The 23268-nt window shown below is 39.7% G+C and overlaps 1 protein-coding gene across 2 annotated transcripts; it reads left to right on the plus strand.

Moving 5' to 3' along the window:
* Positions 1–360: 360 nt before the first annotated feature.
* LOC5513577 (transmembrane protein 131) lies at positions 361–21843 on the plus strand. Of its 2 annotated transcripts, none has more exons than XM_032383072.2 (30): positions 361–516; positions 693–745; positions 1117–1142; positions 1932–1991; positions 3408–3531; positions 3848–3961; positions 4613–4735; positions 5153–5233; positions 6766–6919; positions 7371–7427; positions 7526–7587; positions 7875–7922; positions 8324–8381; positions 8645–8753; positions 8824–8977; positions 9114–9284; positions 11508–11612; positions 11746–11892; positions 12634–12738; positions 13082–13168; positions 13354–13503; positions 13706–13814; positions 14732–14846; positions 15372–15611; positions 16067–16139; positions 16437–16737; positions 17487–17682; positions 17874–18209; positions 18501–19636; positions 19983–21843. In XM_032383072.2, the coding sequence occupies exons 1-30, from the start codon at positions 414–416 to the stop codon at positions 20828–20830; spliced, it is 5445 nt and encodes a 1814-aa protein (XP_032238963.2). In that variant the 5' UTR covers positions 361–413; the 3' UTR covers positions 20831–21843. The 2 variants fall into 2 exon arrangements, with proteins under 2 accessions (XP_032238963.2, XP_032238964.2); XM_032383073.2 differs by having other exon boundaries at positions 13739–13814.
* Positions 21844–23268: the final 1425 nt, after the last annotated feature.

Below are 23268 nucleotides of genomic sequence, written 5' to 3' on the forward strand. Positions count from 1 at the left end.
GTGATAAATGCTGAATCACGAAAAAATGCTAAAGGAAGTAGGGCTAAGACCAAACATTGCGTGATTATAGAATATCAAACGACTTCTCACGAAAAGCGTGTATTAAAAACATAAACAACTTGAAAATGTGATTATTACTTTTATTTCGAAAAAACATACCACAAGTCTTTGCGAAAGAAACGCACCAGGGCGCAAACAGTCGATCAATGAATCAAGTCCACGTTAACAGTTAGATTGTTACGCTCTAGTGTTGTCGATCTTACGGTTCAATTGTTACTTCATTCTAATGGAAATACATGGCAATAATATGATGGCACGTGACCGGCCAGCACCTGCACCTATCCCATGAGGCTTGGCGGCGCGAGTTAGTTTATGTATGAGAATTCCACTAAGAAGAGAAACTTCTGGCCGTCATGGCCGCTTCATTAGGGCCCGCTTTATTCCTCTATATCACTCTTGTTTTTCTAGTAACGCATAGAATATGTTTGATGCAGTGCAATCCAATGCCTGGGCCAGGTGAGTGTCTGGAAATCGGTTCCCGTTGACAGCAGTTCGGAGTTGTTTGGGGGCACTCGTTTATCGTTCTGCAAGCGTGGCAACGGAGTTGAGTCAATACAGTTGACCGAATTCGGAGCATTGTTTTGGGAGTTTTGCTCCGGTATCTATTAATTCTGAATGCTGAATTTCTACAGGCATGTATCACGGGGATATGGGCGATCTTCGCTTTTCTGGGGGCCACGTGGAGGTGAGCTTTCGCTTTATGAAACGGGATGCGGTTTCCCAAACTGACGAGAGTTCATGTTTAATGCAGTGTAGACGGCATTATTCCCATTATCCAGTCGCTTCTATACTACTCCAAAGCTATCATAAGAACATTTCCGTGATGAGTCAAGAGTTTGCTTAATCTCACTTTTATGTTTACGTGCAAACTCTGCCCAAATCCACAAACTAATTGAAGTGTGCATTATGAGTAAACTATTATCATCCCTTTGGTGTTGTTGTACCTGTGAGGAAATTGGATGCAAACTTCTCGTATTTACGTTGACATTCTGTCAAAATAGTCCTGTCATATAAGACGAGGAAAAGGTTTTTACTTTGTCCCTGTTTATGTTCTAGGGCGATGGATCTGTGCGCGATAGAAGGTAAAGGAAAGAAGGTCGTCATCTCGTAAATGTTATTATAAACCTCCCTCTTCCCCAGTTTTCTGGCGAACCCCAAAACCAATAGCAAATTTCATTAACCAAAGACTATAAAGAGGGATAAACTATTTTGTATACAGATCAACAACTAAAACGTTTGTTATTCTGTTTTTATTAGTATACTGGTTGAGTATGTGTTTTAGAATCGTGTTTCTTTATTGTCAGGTAGCGACCAAACAAGTGAAGCCAACTTTCACAGCTGCCGTCTTGCGTTTTGACAAAAATCACTCCAAATTGAAATATTTACTGAAACGTCGATTGCTAAGTTGAACGGAAATAGGTGTTTCATGAAGAAAAACTTTATTTAGCTCTTGCAAGTTCATAAACGCAGACATGATCTAACAGATTCTATGAACTCTTGCAAGGTGACTGATATAACCTACTGCCTATATATGACTTGTCAGGAAAATTATATTTAGATCACTGTTAATTATTTGTAGGGAATCTAAAAAAATTTTATTATATTTTCTATTCCGTCATGCTCACTGACGTTGAATATACTGCACTTGTGTTGTTGAATAAGCGGTATTTGGCTATTTATGCATGATCAAGAATACTCGATTCTATGCCAGACAGATGTCCAAGATCTCCTTTTATTAAAAGCTGTACTAACTTGACAATAGATGTGTCAGAGTTTTTTTAAGTCCCTGATGTTTGCTAGTGAAGGATTTTTAAAACTTTTCTAGATGTTATTGATATTAGCAAATTAATATTAGTTCTGTTCCATTGCAGAGTTCCCCAGAATACAAGACAGATCCGTTTTGATCCGCCATATCTAGATTTTTTAGAGCAGTAAGTATAATAAATTGTTATCTGGAGTTATCATCCAAGTGTTAGAATAAATATACCAACATATTGACACTAAATATTACTCCCTAGAGAATAAAAATCATTCTATTAGCATACATAAAATAGCTTGGTATTGGAATTGCATCATCAGTATTCCTTGTCCACTTATATTTTCCCCTAATTTGGCTGAGAGTCTTCTGTATTGCAAGTGTTATAAAAGATATGATGCCTTCTTTTAGACAGACATCTACTGATGAATTCATGTATCCTGTACTGGTTCATAGTTGCCAATAGACTGTATTCATCAGGATAATTTTTAAGTTTTGTTGTTGTTGTTTTTGTGATATAATTTCAAGCTCCCTTATAGAACATTGAGAGCACATATATTCAGAGACAATTCACAACCAGCAAAAAATGTTAAGTATAAATAATGTACAAAAACAATTCAGAATACAGGTTTTGTTTTTCTGCAATTAATTGGCAGGTCTGCAGGTAACACTATTGTTACCTTCAATGCTCACAGTGAGTGGAGAAAATTTATTCATATTTGAACTCAAAACTACTAAAGCTATGATTAGAAACCATAAAGACACTATTCACTGTTAGAGGGTCTAGTTGCTGATAAATTTTTACTTGTTAATCTTGTTTGGCATTGTTAGAGAAGGTTAGAATGTCCTCTAAATTGCTTTAAATTAATTGTCATGCCTAATGCCTGTTATGGTGTTGTATTATGAAATCCTGAGTAAATTGAAAATAATTGTACAGTACTTACAAAGACAAGAATACTACATCTACATTAGGTTATTTTTAGTATAGGGTTATATAGCCGCCTTGTTTGGATAGCAGCATGCTAAAAGCAGGTTGCAAGATGCAAATGAATGATCAGAGACTTATATCAAGCCTTAATTTTTAGCAGCTTATAGCAGTTTTGAAATTATGAATTTTATTTAATTACCAATGAACTCACACACAAAAAAAATATTTGGCTTTAAAAAAAAATGCTCAACATGAAAATAACATCACAATTGTTATTTCTATTCTATTTCATTTTATGCCAAAAACAGTATTCAACTGTCTGTTGTCTCCTTAAGTATGTGATACACCTTTTTTATAATTTTTAATATTGTGAATTTGTCCCCAAGATGGAACACAACTACACTTTATTTATTTAATTAAATTCAGTTTCTATAAGAAATAAAACGTTCACAAAACATTAATACTTCTGCCTAATTCCAAAAAGTATGGCCAAGGGGAAGTAAGCGAAGTATTGGTGGGTCATTATGCAGAATTAAGAGCTCAAATGTTTTCTTGAATGTGGTTTGACTGAGCTTATAAAAGGTGAATTGGTGGCAGTTAGCTTGACAAGCTTCCAGAGGAGTGTGTTAATTGGAATGTTAATACATGTTTGTTTGCTTTCAGACCTGTTGGTATGCCTATTGTTCAAACGGTTACCATTAGTAACCCGCATCCAGAGCAGAGTTTGCAGCTAAATTCAATCTCTGGTAGCACAGGGCATTTTCATGCTTCTTTTTTTCGAACCAAAGTAAGTAGTTATTTTTCACGAATAAACAATCATACAAACAAATAAAATAGTTTGGTTTGATTTTAACTAATGACTTGTTGTGAGAGAAGTATTGGGCATTGGTTCATCTATAATTACTTATTTCACCTGGTGTAATTTTTGCAACTTGCTGCCCTTTCAAGTATTTTCAGTTTACCATAGTGCACCTGTACAATTTTTTTGTTTAAATTGTGACTACCAATGTCATACTGTTGCTGTTATTTGTGTTGATATTTTTTTGTTATTTGACTGTATTTGTTATTGTTAGTTTGATTTACACTAGTGTTTTTTCCCCTAGGTAGTCCAGCCAGTTGGTAATACTACGTTTGATGTAGTTTTTCTAGCAAGACTCATAGGCAGTGCCGAAAACACATTATTTATTCACACATCAAAAGGGGTTTATCCCTACCAGGTAGGGATACTGACCAATTTACCATAGTTAGCTGCATACCCAGGATTTGCTAAGGGGGTGCCCACTTTTTTGCTGTTGAGGAGGGTTGCGATGCAACCTGCGCTTTGCCCTGGCTACACACCTGGTGATACAGCTACAGTTTTATTGAAAAGAGAATTTATTACAGCTCTAAGAAGACCATGGCCAAAATGTTGTACGAAAATTTTCTGCCATTTTTACGATATGGCTACATTTAATGTCAGTTCTCAGATTGTGCATTCTAGAGATGGGAATGGGTGTGTTTTGCATAAGTATGTGCTTTGACCTAATTATATAATTTCAAAAACTTTGATTTGTGGGTAATGATAATATTTTATAACTTTTATATAGCAAAGGATATTAACCCTTTCACTCCCTAGGGGGGCATGACAGATAATGCCCTATTTCCCAAGGGCCTAGGGATTAACACTCTTATCAATGGAGCCAATTCTATATGGTACCAGAAAAATTGAAAATAAGGCTTTAAATACTCAAAATCATGTTTAACAATAGTAAAAATGTTTATTGCCAAGACAAATCCCTATCACTTGATGTACATAACGTGAAGTTGAAGTTATGGCTATTTATGAGAAATGTACTTAATGACTGATATTGTGTTCTCTTTCTTTACAGGTCTTTGGTGTGGGGATCCCAAACCCCTACAGGCTGAGACCATTCCTTGGTGCTAGAGTTCCTGTTAATTTCTCCTTTACATCTTTAATTAATATGCACAATCCCTACAGTAGTCCATTACAGGTGAGAAATAGTTTTCTGTGCATTTATTTTATTGTGTCCTCGCTTACAAAGTGCTGTATTATTCTGTGATTGTTTGTTTCGTTTTATTCAACTTTTCAAAGTCCGCAGCTCGCAGACGGGTGCAGAAATGTTTATCTTTTCGCTGGTTGTGTAAAGGCTAGTTTAGATAGCATGATTTAGTTGTGTGCGTCTCTAGTGGTATACAACTTGAGTTGTAAGAGAGCGTGAATCAGCCTATGACCATGCTACCATGCTTGACTACAAAAGTCAGGGCTAAGACACTCCGTAAGCAAGTGGCAGACAACATAAATTGTGCTGTCTAAGTCAGCTTAAGAAGTTTCACATTCACTACAATTTGATTCTGTACTGTAATTAGTGTACTTGTGTTGAGAAGACATGATATATGTTTCTGTGTAGGTTGTAGAGATGTATTCCAGTGGCCAGGATCTTCATCTAGAGCTACCATCAGGTCGAGATGAGGCACCTCAGGGATACTGGGTAAGATTCTGTTCTTGAAGATTCCAAACAAGCAGTTCATTACAGAGGAAAATTAAAAGTGCTTTTTCTCTAAACAGGGCTTCTGGAATTACACGGAAAAAACTCAAAATTATGCGGGATTCTATGCTAAATTAAGTGGAAAATCAATCATTACGAGCTATATTACGCGGGATTTTGCAATACATTTTTTTTTACTGAATTGCGGCTAAATTTTACGGAATATCAACTGTTACGCCCAAACTACATTTTGTACCGAAGGAGAGCACGAAATAACTTGAAAAAGGTTTATTTTTTGCTCGAAAATATCTTAGGCGAGTTTTCATTGGCTCCTAGCCACCAGCCAATTAAAAAAGGTATTTTATTATTAGTCCTAGGCCTTCGCGGTTTAGCAAAGAATGCCTAGTCATTTTATTTGTTTTCGAAATTCATTTCTAAATATCGCTCTCTTAGGAAGAACATCTGTCTTTTTTTTTACGAGAAATAGAGGTAAGAACACATCAGCTGTGCACTTGAATGTCTTTTCTTTAAAATTTAGCTAAATTACGCAGGATTACGCGGAAATTTGTAGATTACTCAGATTACGCGGAGAAAGCCAAATTACGCGCTTCCGCACAAGTGCATAATTCCAGAAGCCCTGTCTAAACAAACAATGCCATGGTTCTGTTAAGATGCATTTCAAGAATGTAATGGTCTAAGGTGTTACAATTGGGTTTGTGAATTGTGAAACATTTTACCATGGCAACCAAGACACAGTTTTATATTAGCCAAATGAGATGCAAAGTGTTTCTTGTGAAATCACGGGAGGCCTAGTTTGTTAACGCTTTGGCCTTTCATCCCTGTGGCTCAGGTTCAAATCCTGGCTCTTACTGGTTATTTTTCCCGGGTTCCTGCCTTAATTTGAAGTAGAAGATTACCCTGTGTTTCCAGTCTTCTCAGATGACGACACTAAACTGGAGGTGTCCAGTCTTTTAAAGCTGCACTTCACTAACCTGAGCCTGAGGGACCACCCACCAGTGACAGTAGTTACAATGCTTACTAACAATACACACAAGGGGGTACTTTATTTGGAGGCTAGCTCTTTTGTGTCTTCCGCACCAGTAAAACTGGTGAAAATTCAATAGATACAGTAAATTAATAGAAATAGAAAATATACTAGTATGATGATTGTATCTTTCTCACAAAGGGTCCGAGGACATTAATACAGTGATAACTGCTCTACTTAGCGAGATTTAAACCTTTATTGGCCATTCCAGCTATAAGTTTGTGCGCGCATAACCATAGAAACCTACCTCAACTACCAGAATGCAGCACACACTTTTTTAAGCTTATATCAAACGAAGCGTGCGCTGTATGCCGGTAGTTAAAGGTAGGTTCCCATGGTGAGTGCATGCGCATGCTTATAGCCGGAATGGCCTATTAAAAGGGAAACAAATCCAGAAGAAGGCATTAACCAACCAACCATCCTTTCATAGCATAAGAATTTCACTAATAAATTAGTGATAGGGATTAAAGCTGAATGCATTATTTTCCAGGAAATTCCTCCATATGAGACCAAGACTCTAATGAGAGTTAGCTTTGTCAGTCATGCTGCAAATAATCACACAGCGTTTATTCGCATCAAGACCAGCACGCCTGCTCCATCTAATGAGTTCCTAATACTTCCTGTGGAAGTTGAAGTCACAACAGGTATGCTAAGCTGACTGGTATCTAAATATGCAAAGGAACAGATTATTGTTAAATCCAAACAGTATGTATAATAAAGAACTTGTAATCACTGGTTGAGTGAAACGTGGGGGACTAATTCAGTAATTCAAAATAATTTTATATTTACTCTTAGTGTCCACTAATCACTGCCCAGCATTATGGCTACAAATATTGATGTTGTTTTCCATGTTATATACCTGACCCTAATAATGAATCATTGTTCCAAGATTAATTTATTTCCATTACCATGGCTTTAATGTTTTGGCCATGAATTCCTAGGGTCAAAATGTCCTGTTTCTGGACAAAACTTATTGTGGATTTTGTGCTGTCTGTGTGCTATGCGACCTTTTTGCCTTTTGATGCTTTTTGCGTCTTCTTTATTTACACATAATCATTGCTTAAATGAATTCTGGTCTTTCTGTTTTGTTTTCAGCTCCTGGGCTGTTTTCCTCAGTTGATATGATTGATTTTGGTACACTTAGGACGATGGGTAAGTACCAGAAAAAACTGTTTTGAAAAGTCACTTTTTCTGTATGCACTTTTAGTTAGGTCTACAATAAGCCATTTTAATAATGTTTTTATTTGCAGATGAGCCAAAAACTGTAGGAATATATTTACTAAATTCTGGTCCTAAACAAGTCCATGTGTCGGTAAGTGCAACATTATAACTTCCAACACTTTACACAAAAGCCAACTCCTGGATAGCCTCTTGTATAAGTAAATTGCTTTTTTGTAAAGCTTTTACACTTATCGAAAAGCAGCAAAGCGGAATATTTTGGTGTAATTTTTACTCTCTTGATGTGCCTTTCATGTATGTAGGATTCTTTCTGGAAAAGTGTAATTCTTTGAGCATTTCTTGATGTAAATCATTGTGTCAAGTTGTGTTTCACAAGGAAATATTTTTCTTGTTTCTCAAATGATTTACTTCTATCCACAGTCAGTTGCAGTAGAACCAGGCAACAGTGCTGTGTCAGTCACATTTTCGGTGAGTCATAGCAGCTACATTGTATAAATATCTAAAATGTCCACTTATTTTCCATCAAGGAGGTGTTTTCAAGATGATGGAAGTCCTGTGGAATTTGGATGTGAAAGTGAGGCTTTGACAGGATGCCGTTTGTTTAAACATCTTGCATTCCAAGCCATTTTAACTACAGTAGGAGGTTTAGCTTCAAGCTTTAAGACAAGCCAAAACATCATAGGTTGAATAAGTTGGCTGCATCTAAACTCTGACCGGCCTAAGCCTTGCTTTGCTTTCATGTGCAAAATAACACATCTAGAAAATAGCCTATTTGATCTGTAGAAGAAAGAAACCTTTTTGTTTCAAACATAATCACAGCCTCTACAAAGTTCTGTCAGGTCAAAATTTGTTTTTGTGTTTGTTTTCAGCCAGTAGTATTAAAGCAGTTGTCCAAATATTCGAAAGTTGCTTCTATTACATATTCTGGTAAGTAAAAAGCCCTTTGACCTAGGCAGGCGTCTCATTAAGTTTCAGAGTAGGCATTGGAGATTAATAAGTAGGCAGTGGAAGTTATCTTAAATTATTTATTGAAATAAAACTAAAATCAACTTTTGTAAAAAAGTAGCCTGCACTTGGTGGAAAAAAGCTTGCGGTTCCGACAGCTGCCAAGGCCTAATGAAAGCCCTGCTAGGTATTGTGGTAATAATTGTAAATCGTACTAATTTTCTTTTCTTGTTAATGCCCTTCAGCATATCATGTTAAACGCAGCAGACAATTTACTGGAAAGATTGTCATAAAAACTAACAGCAAATCTACCCCGAAGATGGAGATTCCTTACCAGGCTAATGTTCTACAAGGGTAAGGGAGGTAATACATATTTGCCCAAATCCTCTGATTTCTTATTGATTTGTATCCTTTCCCATTCTAGGACCATAGCATATTCTGTCAGTAAAACACGTTTTTTTGTGGGCAAGCCTCCGTTTCTTCCTGTGGTCCGGGAGCTACCAATCACAAATACCTTCAGCTTCTCTGTGATTATTTATGATGCCACTTTTCCACCAGAAGTACAAAACTTATTTTCAGTAAGTCTGTCTGAACATCTGCCTGTCCTTCTATATCTATCTTCTATCTGTGTCTATCAGTGTCTTAAATGAGTCGTTCTGCCTGTTTCTTTGTCCTTTTATCAAGTCATATTTTTTTTTCATGTTCATCTATCAGATTGTAAATTTTACCAAGCCAGCACTAATTAAGCCGCACCAAACAGCCACGCCTTTTTATGTGCACTTCGTGGCTAACGGATCAGATACGTCACTTTCAACTATTTTGAGAGTCTACACTAATGCCTCGATATTCACCATTCCTATCCATTGTTATGATGGCAAGATCAAGGTTGGTATAATCAGTGTCATATATCCAGCTTTGTTAGCAATTAAAGTGCTAGTTGCCACCCAGTTGATACAGTACTATACAGGTGTTGGGTTTGTCAAGATCACGGTGTGTATGATCAATAATATGTAACCTGCTTGTATATTAGCGATTAAGGGTTAGTTGCCACCCCGTTGATATAGTACTATCAGGGCTTCTGGAATTACAAGGGAAAAAACTCAAAATTACGTGGGATTCTTTGCTGAATTACGCGCTAAATTATGCGGAAAATCAATCATTACGTGCTAAATTACGTGGGATTTTGCAATACATTTTTCTCTAAAAATCAAAATTTTGCGGGATTCTTTACTGAATTACGCGCTAAATTACACATATAAACTGTTACGCCCAAACTACATTTTGTACCGAAGAAAAGCACGAAATAATGTTTATTTTTTGTGTGAAAATATCTTAGGCGAGTTTTCATTGGCTCCTAGCCACCAGCCAATTAAAAAAGGCATTTTATTATTAGTCCTAGGCCTTCGCGGCTTAGCAAAGAACGCCTAGTCATTTTATAAGTTTACGAAATTCAGTTCGAAATATTGCACTCTTACGAAGAATATCTGTCTTTTTTTTTACGAGAAATAGAGGTAAGAACCCTAAAAGAACACATCAGCTGTGTACTTAAATGTTTTGTCTTTCACAATTTAGCTAAATTACGCGGGATTACGCTGAAATTTGTGGATTACGCGGAGAAAGCCAAATTACGCGCTTCCGCACAAGAGCGTAATTCCAGAAGCCCTTTACTATACAGATGTTGTGTTTTTTTCCATCGTTTTGAGTCATCAATTGAAATTTAAATAAAACCTCATTTTATTGGTTTAGCAAACCCAGTGTAGATATACATCTTACCAAACATCCTACCAATCTGAGTAAAAGCTGAAACTGTTTTAAAAACAAATCATTATTTGCTACTTTTAAAGAATTTGAGCCATTCAAAGGATAGAATAATATCTGCCTTAGTGTGGACAGGCATACTGTGTAGAATATCCTATTTTGAAATCACTGTTTAATTGACAATGATGATGATGATGATGATGATATGTTTATTTCTAGCCATCATATAGTTTACATATTTGACAGATACAAATTTTGAACATTAACTTAGACTGTGCATGAGCTAGAGTGTAACAACCTGTTTTTAGCTATTTGCAAGATGAATTTAGTTAACAAGAGAAAGAATTGTTATTATTAGTTTTTCACGCTTCCCGGGGTTCGTGGTTATAGTTCTCTATCACCCTGCGCCCATAGTGTGTTTTTGGTTTGACTGCAGAAATAAAGCTGCGAAAAGGATTGATTTGTTTATCCTGTTTTCAATTTTAATCATTTCATTAATTACTGTAACTGTGACTGATATATCCATATGCTAAGATGATTAAATAAAACGGCCAAGATTAACCATAGTTAAATCATTAGGTGGCTAACGAGATATGGGATTATTATTGCAGAACTCTTAAAAGAACGACCACAACGCATTGGTGGCCATAGCATTCACATTTTGTTCTTGTTGAACCTTTGTGTACAGAAATTAACAAAATAAATTACCCAATTCTAGGTCTCACCTTATCCTATTATCCTCTACATTTGTGCATTTTTTTTTTGCCATATTAGTATTTGTGTTGGTTTGTGGCATTTATTTTGCAAGAATGACTGTATATCAGACCGTTTTGTTTCTTGCAATATGGATTTGTGAGTGACACGCAAGCTAAAGCCCATCGATGGTTGTTGGTTTGTTAACCTGCTGCATTGTGAAGTTAAAACCATTTTTATAAGTTAATTAAGAGCAAAAATGAAGGGATGTGATACATATGTTATTCAGTAAACATGTTTTTGTTGATTCTCAAATGAGAAAAAAATCGTGCTAGATGACATAATTTTCAAGTGTTACAGAACTATAACCGCTGCTACAGAACTACTACCACTATGAAAAAAACAACATATACATCAATAAAATTTGAAAATGTGTAGTCTTTTCTGTGCATATTATATACATAAGTAAATTTGTAGTCATCTTAGAAAAAATCATGAGCATTGGGCCATCCACAAAAAAGATAGAACAATTTTAATATGAAGTGCTACAGAACTGCTTATTGTACTGTATTGTAGATTGTCACGGATTGATCCTTTTTCTTCTAGTATGTGGTGAATGGTATTTAGATTGTCACGGATTGATCTTTTTTCTTCTAGTATGTGGTGAATGGTATTGAAGAAGATGTAGTGGACTATGGAACTGTTGGGACTGGAGAAAATAGAACCAAAACAGTGAAACTTATTAACAACAACCCTATAGAAGTAAGTGATGCATTCAAGAAAGATATGGAGGATATGGACATTAATCAAAACATGCTTTTTAAAACACATTCTACTTCTTTGGCGTTTGCCATGACTTAAAAGCACTGATACTGAGTTTATTCCTCTCTTTCAGGTAATAATAACAAATATAACTTGTAACTTAACTTATGCAATAATGAAGCTGATTGACACTAAGCCTAACAACAACAGTCGCCATCATAAAGGCACCTCATCACAATCAAAAGAGACTGATGAACCAGGGAAAATACAACCTGATACTGTAAGTGAAGTCGGCATTGGATAGCAATATTCAGGCATGTAGCTAAACCCCACTGCTACCTCCCTCTCCCAACCAACCTTCACTCCCCTCAACCATATCATATGATATTTTGTCTAGCTAAGCTCCTGAATGCTGAGCAAGGCAGTATCATATTGAGTCAAGATATACTGTCTTTTTCAACCCCTTAATATGTAAACTAGTTTGACCTTTTTCATTCCATCACTTTTTTCTGATGAGTCAAAAATTGGTGTGGGAGATGTAGATGTAATTACATGCATGTAATGACATACATTTATCTACACAATATATTGAATAGAAAAGTAAAATCCTTCAAGAAAGTCAATCAACAACTCCCTTTTTATTGTCCAAAATTAGAAATACAGTGGCTTATTTGCAAGAAAACTTCAGAATAACCATCCACAATTGAAGTCTGATACTTTATTAATGATACAGTACTGTAGTTGATTAAAAGTTTCTGTTACTTGCTTAAACTAACCAATGGAATGGCTTCTTTGAGGCCCTTGGTATTGTGTGGAAGTGTGGCGGCATGAATGTCCTTCTTTAATACATCATCCTTTTGCTACACATTTACTGGGAAAGTATTTTTTTTTATGGGGATTACAAATGTTACTTGATCCCTTAAAATAATGCCATGCTAATATGTGTAAATTCTTTCTGGGTTACTCAGTAAGAGAAATTAAAACAAAGAGAAGATTAAAATGTCTTTTTTTTCCTCTATAGATCATCATTAAACCTGCTCATACCACAACCTTCAGTGTTGAGGTAGTCATCCCTAAAAAAGAGGGCCAGTTTGCTGGTGAAATACAAATCACAACAGACTATGAGGTATTCAAAATTGTGAAGTAGGAGGGGCCCAGTTTCCTATATGCCAATGCGCATGTTCATACTTCACTCAGAAAACATTTTTTTCTCATGAAAGACATGAGGGTCCAAGGATAATGACTGGTTGCATCAACTAAAAATATCCTATATCATTTGATTTTGATGGTGGAACTATAAAACTAAAATATACAGAGCACGATTTATTCAACAATTGTAAACATTTTAAAAATATTTTTAAAAGGGGAGGGTGCGTACAATACCCTTGCTGTGCCGCCAAGTGTCTGCTGGGATGGCAAAGTTGTGGCTATAGAGGCTCTTTATTGATAACACCATAATTGTGTCGCAGGTGCTTCATATACCGATTTATTTCCGTGCATTGGATGGGCAAGTGACACCATCACCACTTCTTTTGACCTTTCCTCCAACATTTCCAGTAAGTAACACCACCAATCTCACCCTTTCATGTGTATTACCACTGGTAAGCAAAGGATGAGTTTTAAAATCGATCGTTGTTGACATTCTCTATGACATTCGCTTTTGGAAATTGAAGTTTTGTGTGAATCAAATATTGTTGTGATTGGCCTTTTTTGACTACTTTTTCTGTTGAATTGCCTTTAGGGTCGTACAGAGGTCCAGCCTGTTTATCTTCACAGTACATTCTCAACCCCTTTAAACTTAGTCACTGTCAGGTGTGACCCTGCTGATGGGAGGTTTACATTCAGGCCTTTGAGTAGTGGCTCCACTGTGGAAGCTAATACAAACGTCCAGGTGAGAGTACTATTAATAATGCAATCTAGTGTGTATTCTGATACAATTGTCAGAGTATTATAAATAACAACATTCACACATACCATATGCATATTTAGTCTCTAAAAACGTTTTATTTTGGCTATTTTTAGTGAAAACCAAATGATGCAATGGGCTGTGTAATTTGGCTGCTTTTTAGTTCCATTTGCTCTGTCCTTTTCAGTCCCAACCTCCTCGCCACTCATTTTCAACACAGGTTGGCTCTGTCCAGTTCAAACCATCTTTTGGTTGCAAAGGGCAGTGTTATATGGGCCTTGGAACAGGCACAAGAGGTAAAGTGATAAATTCTGATCGGCAGTAAAAGGAATGGCTAATCTTAAATGATTTCTTGAATTAGACTCATATTTGAAAGTCATCAACGCTTTTTTAGTTTCGTGATACACAAATACTTAGAAAACGTTTTATTGCTAACTATTTCTATTTCTGAAGCCTTTCTAGCTTGGGTCCCATTTCTGAAACGTCTGCTTACACATTTCAGCTGTTCTGTGATTGAAGTTGAAATCATTCAGTTAGTAAAGTTTGCTGTCTCACGCATGCAGTCCTGAACATCAAACAGACTTTTCTCGGTATACTTTACTTGATATACTTTATTGTATATACTATCAAATCACTCCTTATGTACATTCAGCTCTTACGCGGTACTTAACTGTGGATTTTGGCCGCAGGTTTTTTAAAAATATAACGTTACCACGGTCAACGCGGCTGACCACGGTTTGCGAAAAAATCTTGGACTCAGCGAAAATGTTGCAATAACTTTGAGCAGCACTGTAGATAACTGATAAGCCCTTGTGAATCCAGGGTAGTTAACCAATTAGCTCTTGCAAATGATAGGGGATGCTGAAAACACCACTTGCTTGAAATGAAATGAAAAATAAAAATGTTGAGTATGCGCTTTAAGTGACTTGTCTAAACTTGTCAGTGTGTAGAAAAGGACTGCCCCACAATCATTCATTTACAATCTCTCAATTACAATCTCTCATTTACAGTCATAAGTGTGGGTTAGTGTGTAGACATTGTCACTAAAGATGGTACCACGGCCAGTGGTAAGCTAACAACCTCTGGCCTCAGTGCTTTAGAATTCGTTATGTGCCCTCCTGGCCTAGTTAGGAGTCCAACTAGGAGAACGTTTCACAAAGACCTTAAATTGATCCTCCATAAGTCTGGTTGATTTTGTTCATTCTGTTGCTAGGCACAAAGTGGCTCTCTACCTTGACTCTGCCATCAGATGTTGGAGACCATGATAATCAATATGCTGAGAAGTTGCAGAGGGTGTATGACTCTTTAAAGCAATCTGGAAACACAGCGTAAGTACCATTTAACAGAGGCTGTTCAACTCATTGGAGCAATCTGGAAACACAGGGTAAGTGCCATATAACAGAGGCTGTACAACCCACTAAAGCAATCTGGAAACACAGCGTAAGTACCATATAACAGAGGCTGTTCAACTCATTGGAGCAATCTGGAAACACAGTGTAAGTACCATATAACAGAGGCTGTACAACTCACTAAAGCAATCTGGAAACACAGCGTAAGTACCATATAACAGAGGCTGTTCAACTCATTGGAGCAATCTGGAAACACAGCGTAAGTACCATATAACAGAGGCTGTACAACTCACTAAAGCAATCTGGAAACACAGCGTTAAGTACTGTAAAACAGGGGCTGTGCGACTACCTGAAGGAATCTGGAAACGCAGCAGAACTACCAAATAACATAGGCTGTTGGACCCAGTCAAGACATTAAATATCTTTTATGTCATCTACTATGAGCCAAAACTATTTTTTAGCTTCATAAGTAGTAACATTGCACGTATATTTTCTCTGTTTCAGGATGAATGTATCTTTAATTATCAGCACAGATCTTGTGAGAAACATCCCAGTTCAGATGCATGCCTCCCTAACATGGCCCTCTTTGGCTCCTGATAAACCAGTCAAGTTCCCACTTACTCATGTTGGTAACTTCTCCACAAAGCATTTCTTCCTGGAAAACCCTGCTGACGTGCCTGTGGTTGTCCAGGTGTTGCCATTGTCTGTATATCCGCCAGGCTTCCTGGATGTCATCTCTGATAGGTAAGGAAGGAATTCTCACTGATTGGCGTTCAAGGGTAGTATTATAACTGATAGGTAAGGAAGGAATTCTTACTTATTAGCTTACAAGGGTTATATTATAACTGATACGTAATGAAGGAATTCTCACTGATTAGCTTACAAGGGTAATATCATCTTTGATAGGTAAGGAAGGATTTCCCACTGATTAGCTTACAAGGGTAATATCATCTCTGATAGGTAAGGAAGGAATTCCCACTGATTAGCTTAAAGGGTAATATCATCTCTGATAGGTAAGAAAGGAATTCTCACTGATTAGCTTACAAGGGTAATATTATAACTTATAGGTAAGGAAGGAATTCTCACTGATAAGCTTACAAGGGTAATATCATCTCTTATAGCTTACACGAGGCTGACGGTCATGCCTCAATAAATACTCATTGTGCGTGCGTGCATTTATACTCTTTTCTTTACTGCAGGTTTGATACAGATACCTACAGCCTAGAACAATCTAAAAACGTGTTTTCATTACCAGGCTCGTACCAGCCGAAGGTACAGTGTGCACTCTTGAATCTTGCGGCGCATGGTACAAACTCCTGTTTGTTGTAAGATATATATTCCGTGAATATTGCAGCTCTATAATGTAATTTGCATTCTTACACGTCATGATCCATCGTCACTTTTGCATTAAAAAATGTATCAGAAATATTGCAGCTCTATAATGTAATTACATTCTCACATGCCGTTATCCATTGTCATTTTGGATTCAAACTCCTTTTAAAATGTACCCTTTAATCTTGTGGCTCTCTATCTCTATATATTTTTTTACAATATATTCTTTTGTATCAGAATATACTGGACATCGAGCCGTCAGATTTACAAGAAAAACTAGGGGTTACCCCTGCCGACCATACCTTAGTCACCATACTCGGTCCACGCTCCCGGGAGAAGATCACGGTTCAGTTTTCACCACAGGATGACCGGTTCAGCAGCTCGGTGCTGTTGTTGCGCAATAACCTGACGGTAGTGGACATAGTGGCCGTGCAGGGACAGGGTGCGAGGGGCGAGTTCATGTTGAACGGCAGAAAGCCGGGACTTGACAGCACACTACTCTTCGAGCTCAAGTCTGTCCACCTTTCAGAGTGTCACAGTAAGTAGAACCGAACTAAGCGGTCTCTGTATTTTATGGTCACTTTCATCTTCCCCGTACTGGAGTACCTGACCTCTTTTTAGCGCTTACCTCTCTTATGCCATTGTCACGATATCGATGCTCCAGTTTGATTATACAATATTCAATATACTGCAAACTCTCATCAATGGTTTCTGCTAAGCCGCCTTCTGGTTCCTCCGAGTCAAACTAACTAAATAAGCTGACGTGAATAATTTCAGGGCTGGCCCCACTTCAAGGAAGTCAGCTTTTTAAATTTAAATATATTCCAAATTTCGTCACAAAGAAGTACATCATTTCATTACAAACTCTACCAAGTATTTCAAAGTGCAATGGTGTGCTCTGTCTCCGGCTGTAATCTCTCCTCCTGTCTGTATCCCTATACAGGTTCTCACGAGCGACGTAAGCGGAAGCGGAGACGGAAGCGTAAGAGTCTTATGTCGCGTGAGAACCGGCTCGACGTAATCGCAAGAAGAACGGGAAGTTTTGATAATCTTACGTCTATGCTACGCTTACGTCGGGTGAAAACCTGATCGACGTAAGCATAAGCGGAACATAAGCATAAATTAACCAAACTCGTCGAGGAGGTATGGGAACTAAGCTTGCGTAAAACCTTGCGTTTACGTCGAGCCGGTCGTCAGCGACATAAGACTCATACGCTTCCGTCTCCGCTCACGCTAACGTCGTCGTGAGAACCAGCCTTATATACTCCCGGTCTTCTTCTCCAACAGAAGACACTCCCCGTACCCGCACACTGGCACCAATATCTGTGAAGAAGGTGCTGACGGCTACGAATCCCGGCCAGCTCGCTATCCAGGTCAACTCCATCAGCATCAGCGGGTACGAGTGTGAGGGGTATGGCTTCAAGGTGCTCAACTGCAAGTCCTTCATCCTTAACCCCAACACCTCGAGAAGGATCGAGATAGCGTGAGTCATGACACTCTTTGATGTCATGTTACTGTATAACTATAGCGCGGCTATATCTCGCATGTTTATGCCAGACTATCCTGCCATATGAATCTGTATAACTGCAACTGTATAACTATCCCTTGCAGGTTTACGCCCAATATCCCTATGTCATATGTTACTATATAACTAAAAGTGTGGCTATCTCGCAGGTTTACGCCAGACTTCACCATGTCTCGTGTGACGCGGAAACTCGAAGTCAAGTCCACGTTTGGCCCCGTTATGGAATTCATGCTCGTTGCTACCATTCCCCCGCATCTTCTTCCTCTCTGCGCGGCCGCCACTGGGCGGTCAAACTGGGGACCCATCGTCCAGGGCATCATGGCCATTGCCATGGGTGTCGTTTGCGTGTTTGTCGTCATGGCGGCATACTCTGAAGCTAAGAAGATTCTCGGTGTGTGTTTGAGGGATCGACCGATATTCGATATGAATGCTGAAGAGATTGGTCAAGTATTTGACCTGAACGCCATCGCAGGCGTCAAGCCAAAGTACGTGGGATATGCCTCCCCCCACCCCCCCCCCCCCCCCCCCCCGCTCCGCCTACACACATCCCACTGACGTTATTCGAATTTTCTCATAACTCACTCCGTGCGGTATCCACACCAATCAATGGCTTGCATTATTTCAACTGTCGTACTAGACATTTGACGGTACACAGCAAATTGATTGGCCAAGGCTGTTTGAGTGACAACTGTGCATAACTCTGAACGAGTAAAAATGGTATTCATAACTAGTGCAGTATTCATGGCTAAAACGTTTTATTTCCCCTCTATTAACAGAATGCACGCAGAGAATCGCCACGTGATTCCCAAGCGGATTCGATCACATGACTCCAAAGCAGACGAGAAAACAACTAGCACAAACACCACGGCATCGGCCTCTACACAATCACCTACAAATAACAATGTAAATAAGAATAACGGGAATGGACCTTCACAGGACTCCGGGAGCACACGGAACAGGAGTCCGAAACAAGCATCAGCTGGCGAAACAGATAGATCTTCAAGGGCTGGTTCGGTTGATTCTTTAGATGGAACTAAGAAAAATAAAGACACCAAGCAGAAGGAAAGTCGCACTAGGAACGCTGAATCCAGCCGCAAATCGGACACGTATAGAGGAGCGAACGAGTCCAGGAGAGACTACAGAGCTCCTGTTGCGGATATCGATGAGCTGAAGCAGTCTATTGCCAATGTTCAGGAACAGGAGGAGTATGTATTAAGCTCTTATATAAGCTGTGCTGAGAACAGAAAAGACACGAAAGATAACAAATCCAAATCTAAAAAGAAATCTAAGAATACAAAGCGAGACGAAAAGGAACAAAGATTCGAGAATATAAAGGACCGCGCGGCTCCATCTCAGGATAGGTACGACGATGCCTACTCCGATGATAGCGGAAGTGACGGCTCGGACAAGACAGGGCAGGAAGTAAAAGTCAACCAATCAAACGACAGACGCAGACGTGTTAGCTTACCAAATGATTCCACTTTAAGGCGTGACCAACAACGTGGGCATCAGAAGAAAAACGAGGGCCGACCTCGGATGCTGGACATACCTGGACGCATGAAGGATCGGACGGCTGCGTTACAGGCCGAAGCACGTGAACCTGGCCCCACCTCTCCTCACGCCATCGCTGCCGCCGTAATGTCTCATCTGGAAAAGACCCTCCCTAGTACGACCAAGGAGAACTGCAATGACACAGACAACAGGCGAAAAGCCTCGGGGAAAGCGACCGGAAATGCTCAGTCGCCCACGAATCTGAGTAGTCGCAGTAGCAGCTATAGTAGTATCGTGAGTGACGGTTCGTCCTCCGGCGGGGACCACGCGCATGCGCTCAAGCACAGGCTCACGTCCACCAAGTCTATGCCAGTAGGCGACAGGAGCAGTCCGTCTTTGCTGGACAACGGCTTTGAACAAGGTATAGAGAAACCGTTCGTGACTTTTTATTGGAAGTACGCATCGAGCTTGGGGGGTGGGGGGGGGTGAGGTGGGGGGGGGAGGGTGGCATTTAATTTGACCAGTTTGGCTAATGGTAGAACTCCCCATCAGGGGAAAGGGAGTCAGGAGTGGGGGTCATACGTCATTTACATCATTCACACAACAGTCTATAGAGTAGTAGTGTTTGCCTGTTTCGATGTCGTTTTTTTTTTGGATGAATTGCGAGATTGTATGATTGATTGATGGAAATTGTTGGGCTTTGTGTATCATATTATTCCATTGTCTGGTGTCTTCTAAAATCCAACTATAACAAGTTTGATTGGCAGGCTCTGGAAAACACAGGCATCCCGAGCGTCTGGGTATGTCAGCTCTGAGGCGAAGTCCCTGGTCCATTTCTAGTGATTCTGCACTTGCCCCTGGCGCCCGCAGTCCAGTCATCCAGCGTCCATTCAAGTCCCTACGCCAGCAAAATGGTTCCCCACTGTACGAGAGCCAGCCATTCCGCCGAAACAGACCGCAGATCGGAGCTAACGCCAAGAAAACGCAGGGGGTCTATGATCTCAGCACCTTCGGTGTCTCGGACAGATCAGCCGTGACCCGAGCAAGGCCGAGCGTCTGGTCGCAGATGAGTAGCTTTAATGGTAACGAGAGTCTCTTCAGTTCTCCCCCAGCCCAAGATGACCACTTCAGCATGTCCGGACGGCCTGCCAATAACTGGGTCAACTTCCTTGATGTCGACCGGGTGACGCCATCCATCGCCCGCACAGACACACCCAACAACCGGACGGTGTCCGAGATCTGGGATGCCGGGAACATGCCGGCTGAGGGCGACGGTTGGTCGTTGTGTGGTCCTCCACTCCATCCTGAGTTCAACCCGAGAGCCGAGTGTGAGTCGGACCCCGTGGACTCCCTCTTCAGCGAGGTCCCCCCTGAGTGGTCCACCCTCCCGTCCCCTGAGCAAAACGCGTTTGGTGGTGACTCATCCTGGGCATCACCTGATATGTCTGCGATCTGGGGGGAGCAGTACTCCATTCCCAGCTCTGAGAGTCTCCCAGTAAGCAGCGCTTATCAGCCATCCGGTACCCAGTCCCCCACCAGCACGTTCACCAGCCTCGCGGACCTGGGCTCTGGAATGATTTGGCCTCAGACGCAGTGGTCTAACGGCAAGGATTAGGAAATGAGATTGCGGGATAATTTAATGACGCGCTGGCCGAGCCGGACTATGTTGCTATAATTTTCACGCGTGTCGTAAGCGTTGGTCATCAGCAGAACGTAAAACGAATAATAGCCCAGGCTGGGGCAAGCGAACTGGGGCAAGCGAATGGAGACGAGGCTTTCGGTTAAACAGCGAAACCATAGTCGGCACTTTACTGTTACCTGCATGAGAGTCTAAGATAAGCGTCTCTAGGAAAAAAAGCCACAAGAACCCTGTTAGATACTGTTTTTTTCTGTTTCGGAGTTTTCCTTTTCGGTCGGTTGCTCTGTCAATCAGCAATTAGATAACATTGAATTCGAGAAGAAATTAAAACACGCAGCCCTTGCAAAATTCTACTGGACACCCGTTAGGAATACACGGAAAAAAACTGTCCACTTCGGTATTGCTTGTTTTAAATTGTGCGATTTGTATTATTCTGCGAACTCTTGTCGTAATTTTGTTGCTTTCTGGCTTTTGTCATTCAAACTAACGTAACGATTTTGTGCCTTTTGGTTGGCCAGCTGCTTGCGGATAAGTGGGGTTATTGGAAATCATTTCAGTGTTGGCCAATGAAAACGCTTCGAGGAGTTTAAATGACGGAGGCAAAAAGTCGATTGAGCTATTGAAAATCGTCGGCGAGAGCTCGCAGAATACTGAAACCCGCCTTAGTTCAAACTTTCGCCTCTTGCTCGGAGCGGTTCTATTCTCAGTCGCCCTCTGTCGCCTGGGGACGAAAACGCTGGCCCCTTCAGTATCCCCCGCGCGGTTTAAACGCTGCGGTCTTATAAAAAGTGATAAAGCACACTTCCGTCTATCTTGCTGTGTAAGCGATATTTATAAGTCACCCTTTTATGGTATTTATTGTGTTTTAGCACACCGGACTATTCCACTTGTCAGCTATGTTGTTTAGGACTTTTTTTAAAATTGGTCACGGTTTTGTACTGTAAAGGTTTTATACTAGTCGTTGGTAAATAAAGCGTTTTGTAGAATGATATGGTTGTTAAGTCATGACTTGCTTCTGAGCCTGCTGGATAAAAAGAGGGTGGAGGGGTATGGGCGTGGTCATCAGGGAGGTACTGTTGTCTATCCTATCCTATCAGATAAAGGTCAGCATCAGTACGAAAGCCGGAGCGAAAGAGCTTCGCTTTGCTCAAATCGTTGTCGCCTCTGGTACCCAGGGTAGAAAGCCGGAGAAATAAAGGAAACTCCTAGAAAAAAAGGGAAATTTAGTTCTTTTTGCACTATTGAAGTGCAAAAAAGGCAAGAAAAAGGCATTATTAAAAAAGGCATTATTAAAAAAAATATAAAAAATTATTAAAAAAGGCATTCTTTCGAACTTCTTTGTTGGATATGTCCCATCGCCATTTCCTATATTCGTAAGACAATCAAACGCTTTATTTCGTCTGTCCAGTGCCTCTCCCTTTTCTTTGGCCTTTTCTGCACAACAAGCGTTCCCGTGTGTTTTGAGCGCAAAGAAACCCAGAAACCGACGAGAAGTTCGATGAGCGAGACAGCGCGAAAAAATGGGGCGAGTGCAAGTCTAACTTCTCGCCGGTTTCCATTCGCTAATCCATTCGCAAATTCCAATCAAATTCAATTTCCATTTTGGAATTTGAAAGTTTATCTATGCTTTCTTTTGGCTACGATTGATGTATATGAATGGTTTTAAAAGCTTTAAGCAACTTATCATGCATGAACCAGCGAGAGTTTTTTTGTTTGCTTTCGATTGCTTCATAGATTGTTCTAGTTTCGTATCCATTCATTTCAATGTAAAGAAATCTGCATATACCCCCATGTATCGCACTATTCATGTATTGCTTCAGTGAGTTTGCTCGCCTTAGAACGAGCAACTGAAGTATAACACACTATCATGCTAACTTCATTCATAACTTCGTCGTAATATCCACGATCCGTATTTAAAGCAAATAAACATGAAGCGATCGACTTGGATTGCATCTGATCAAAGCCATTTTATCACGGGTAAACCAGACGAAATGTTCGTTATCGAATCGGTTCACCTCCTCCCCACTCGTAATAAAATCCAACATTAATTATTCCAAGAGTGAATGTATAAATCGAAGAGCAGTCTACAACCGGACACGGTATGGTCCTAACAAAGACGAGTATTGTGCTATTTAATCAATCTTTTTTTTTCTCCATTTTAACCACCAATGAGTATTTCTTGCTTCTTGGGACTTGGGAAAAGAATGGAAATGGAATATAGGAAAAACAGGAGAAACAGCGAAAACCGACGAGAAATTCGAGGAGCGAGATTTTGACCGCTCGAGAAATGGGGCGAGAGCAAAAAAGGAAGGAGGGGAAGTACTGCGAATATAACCAAAACCCGTCACCACCACTACCAGCATTAGCACTATAACTACCAGTATTACCACTATAACTACCAGTACTACCACTAT

This window comes from Nematostella vectensis, chromosome 10, assembly GCF_932526225.1.
Source record: "Nematostella vectensis chromosome 10, jaNemVect1.1, whole genome shotgun sequence".
Lineage (NCBI taxonomy): Eukaryota > Metazoa > Cnidaria > Anthozoa > Actiniaria > Edwardsiidae > Nematostella > Nematostella vectensis.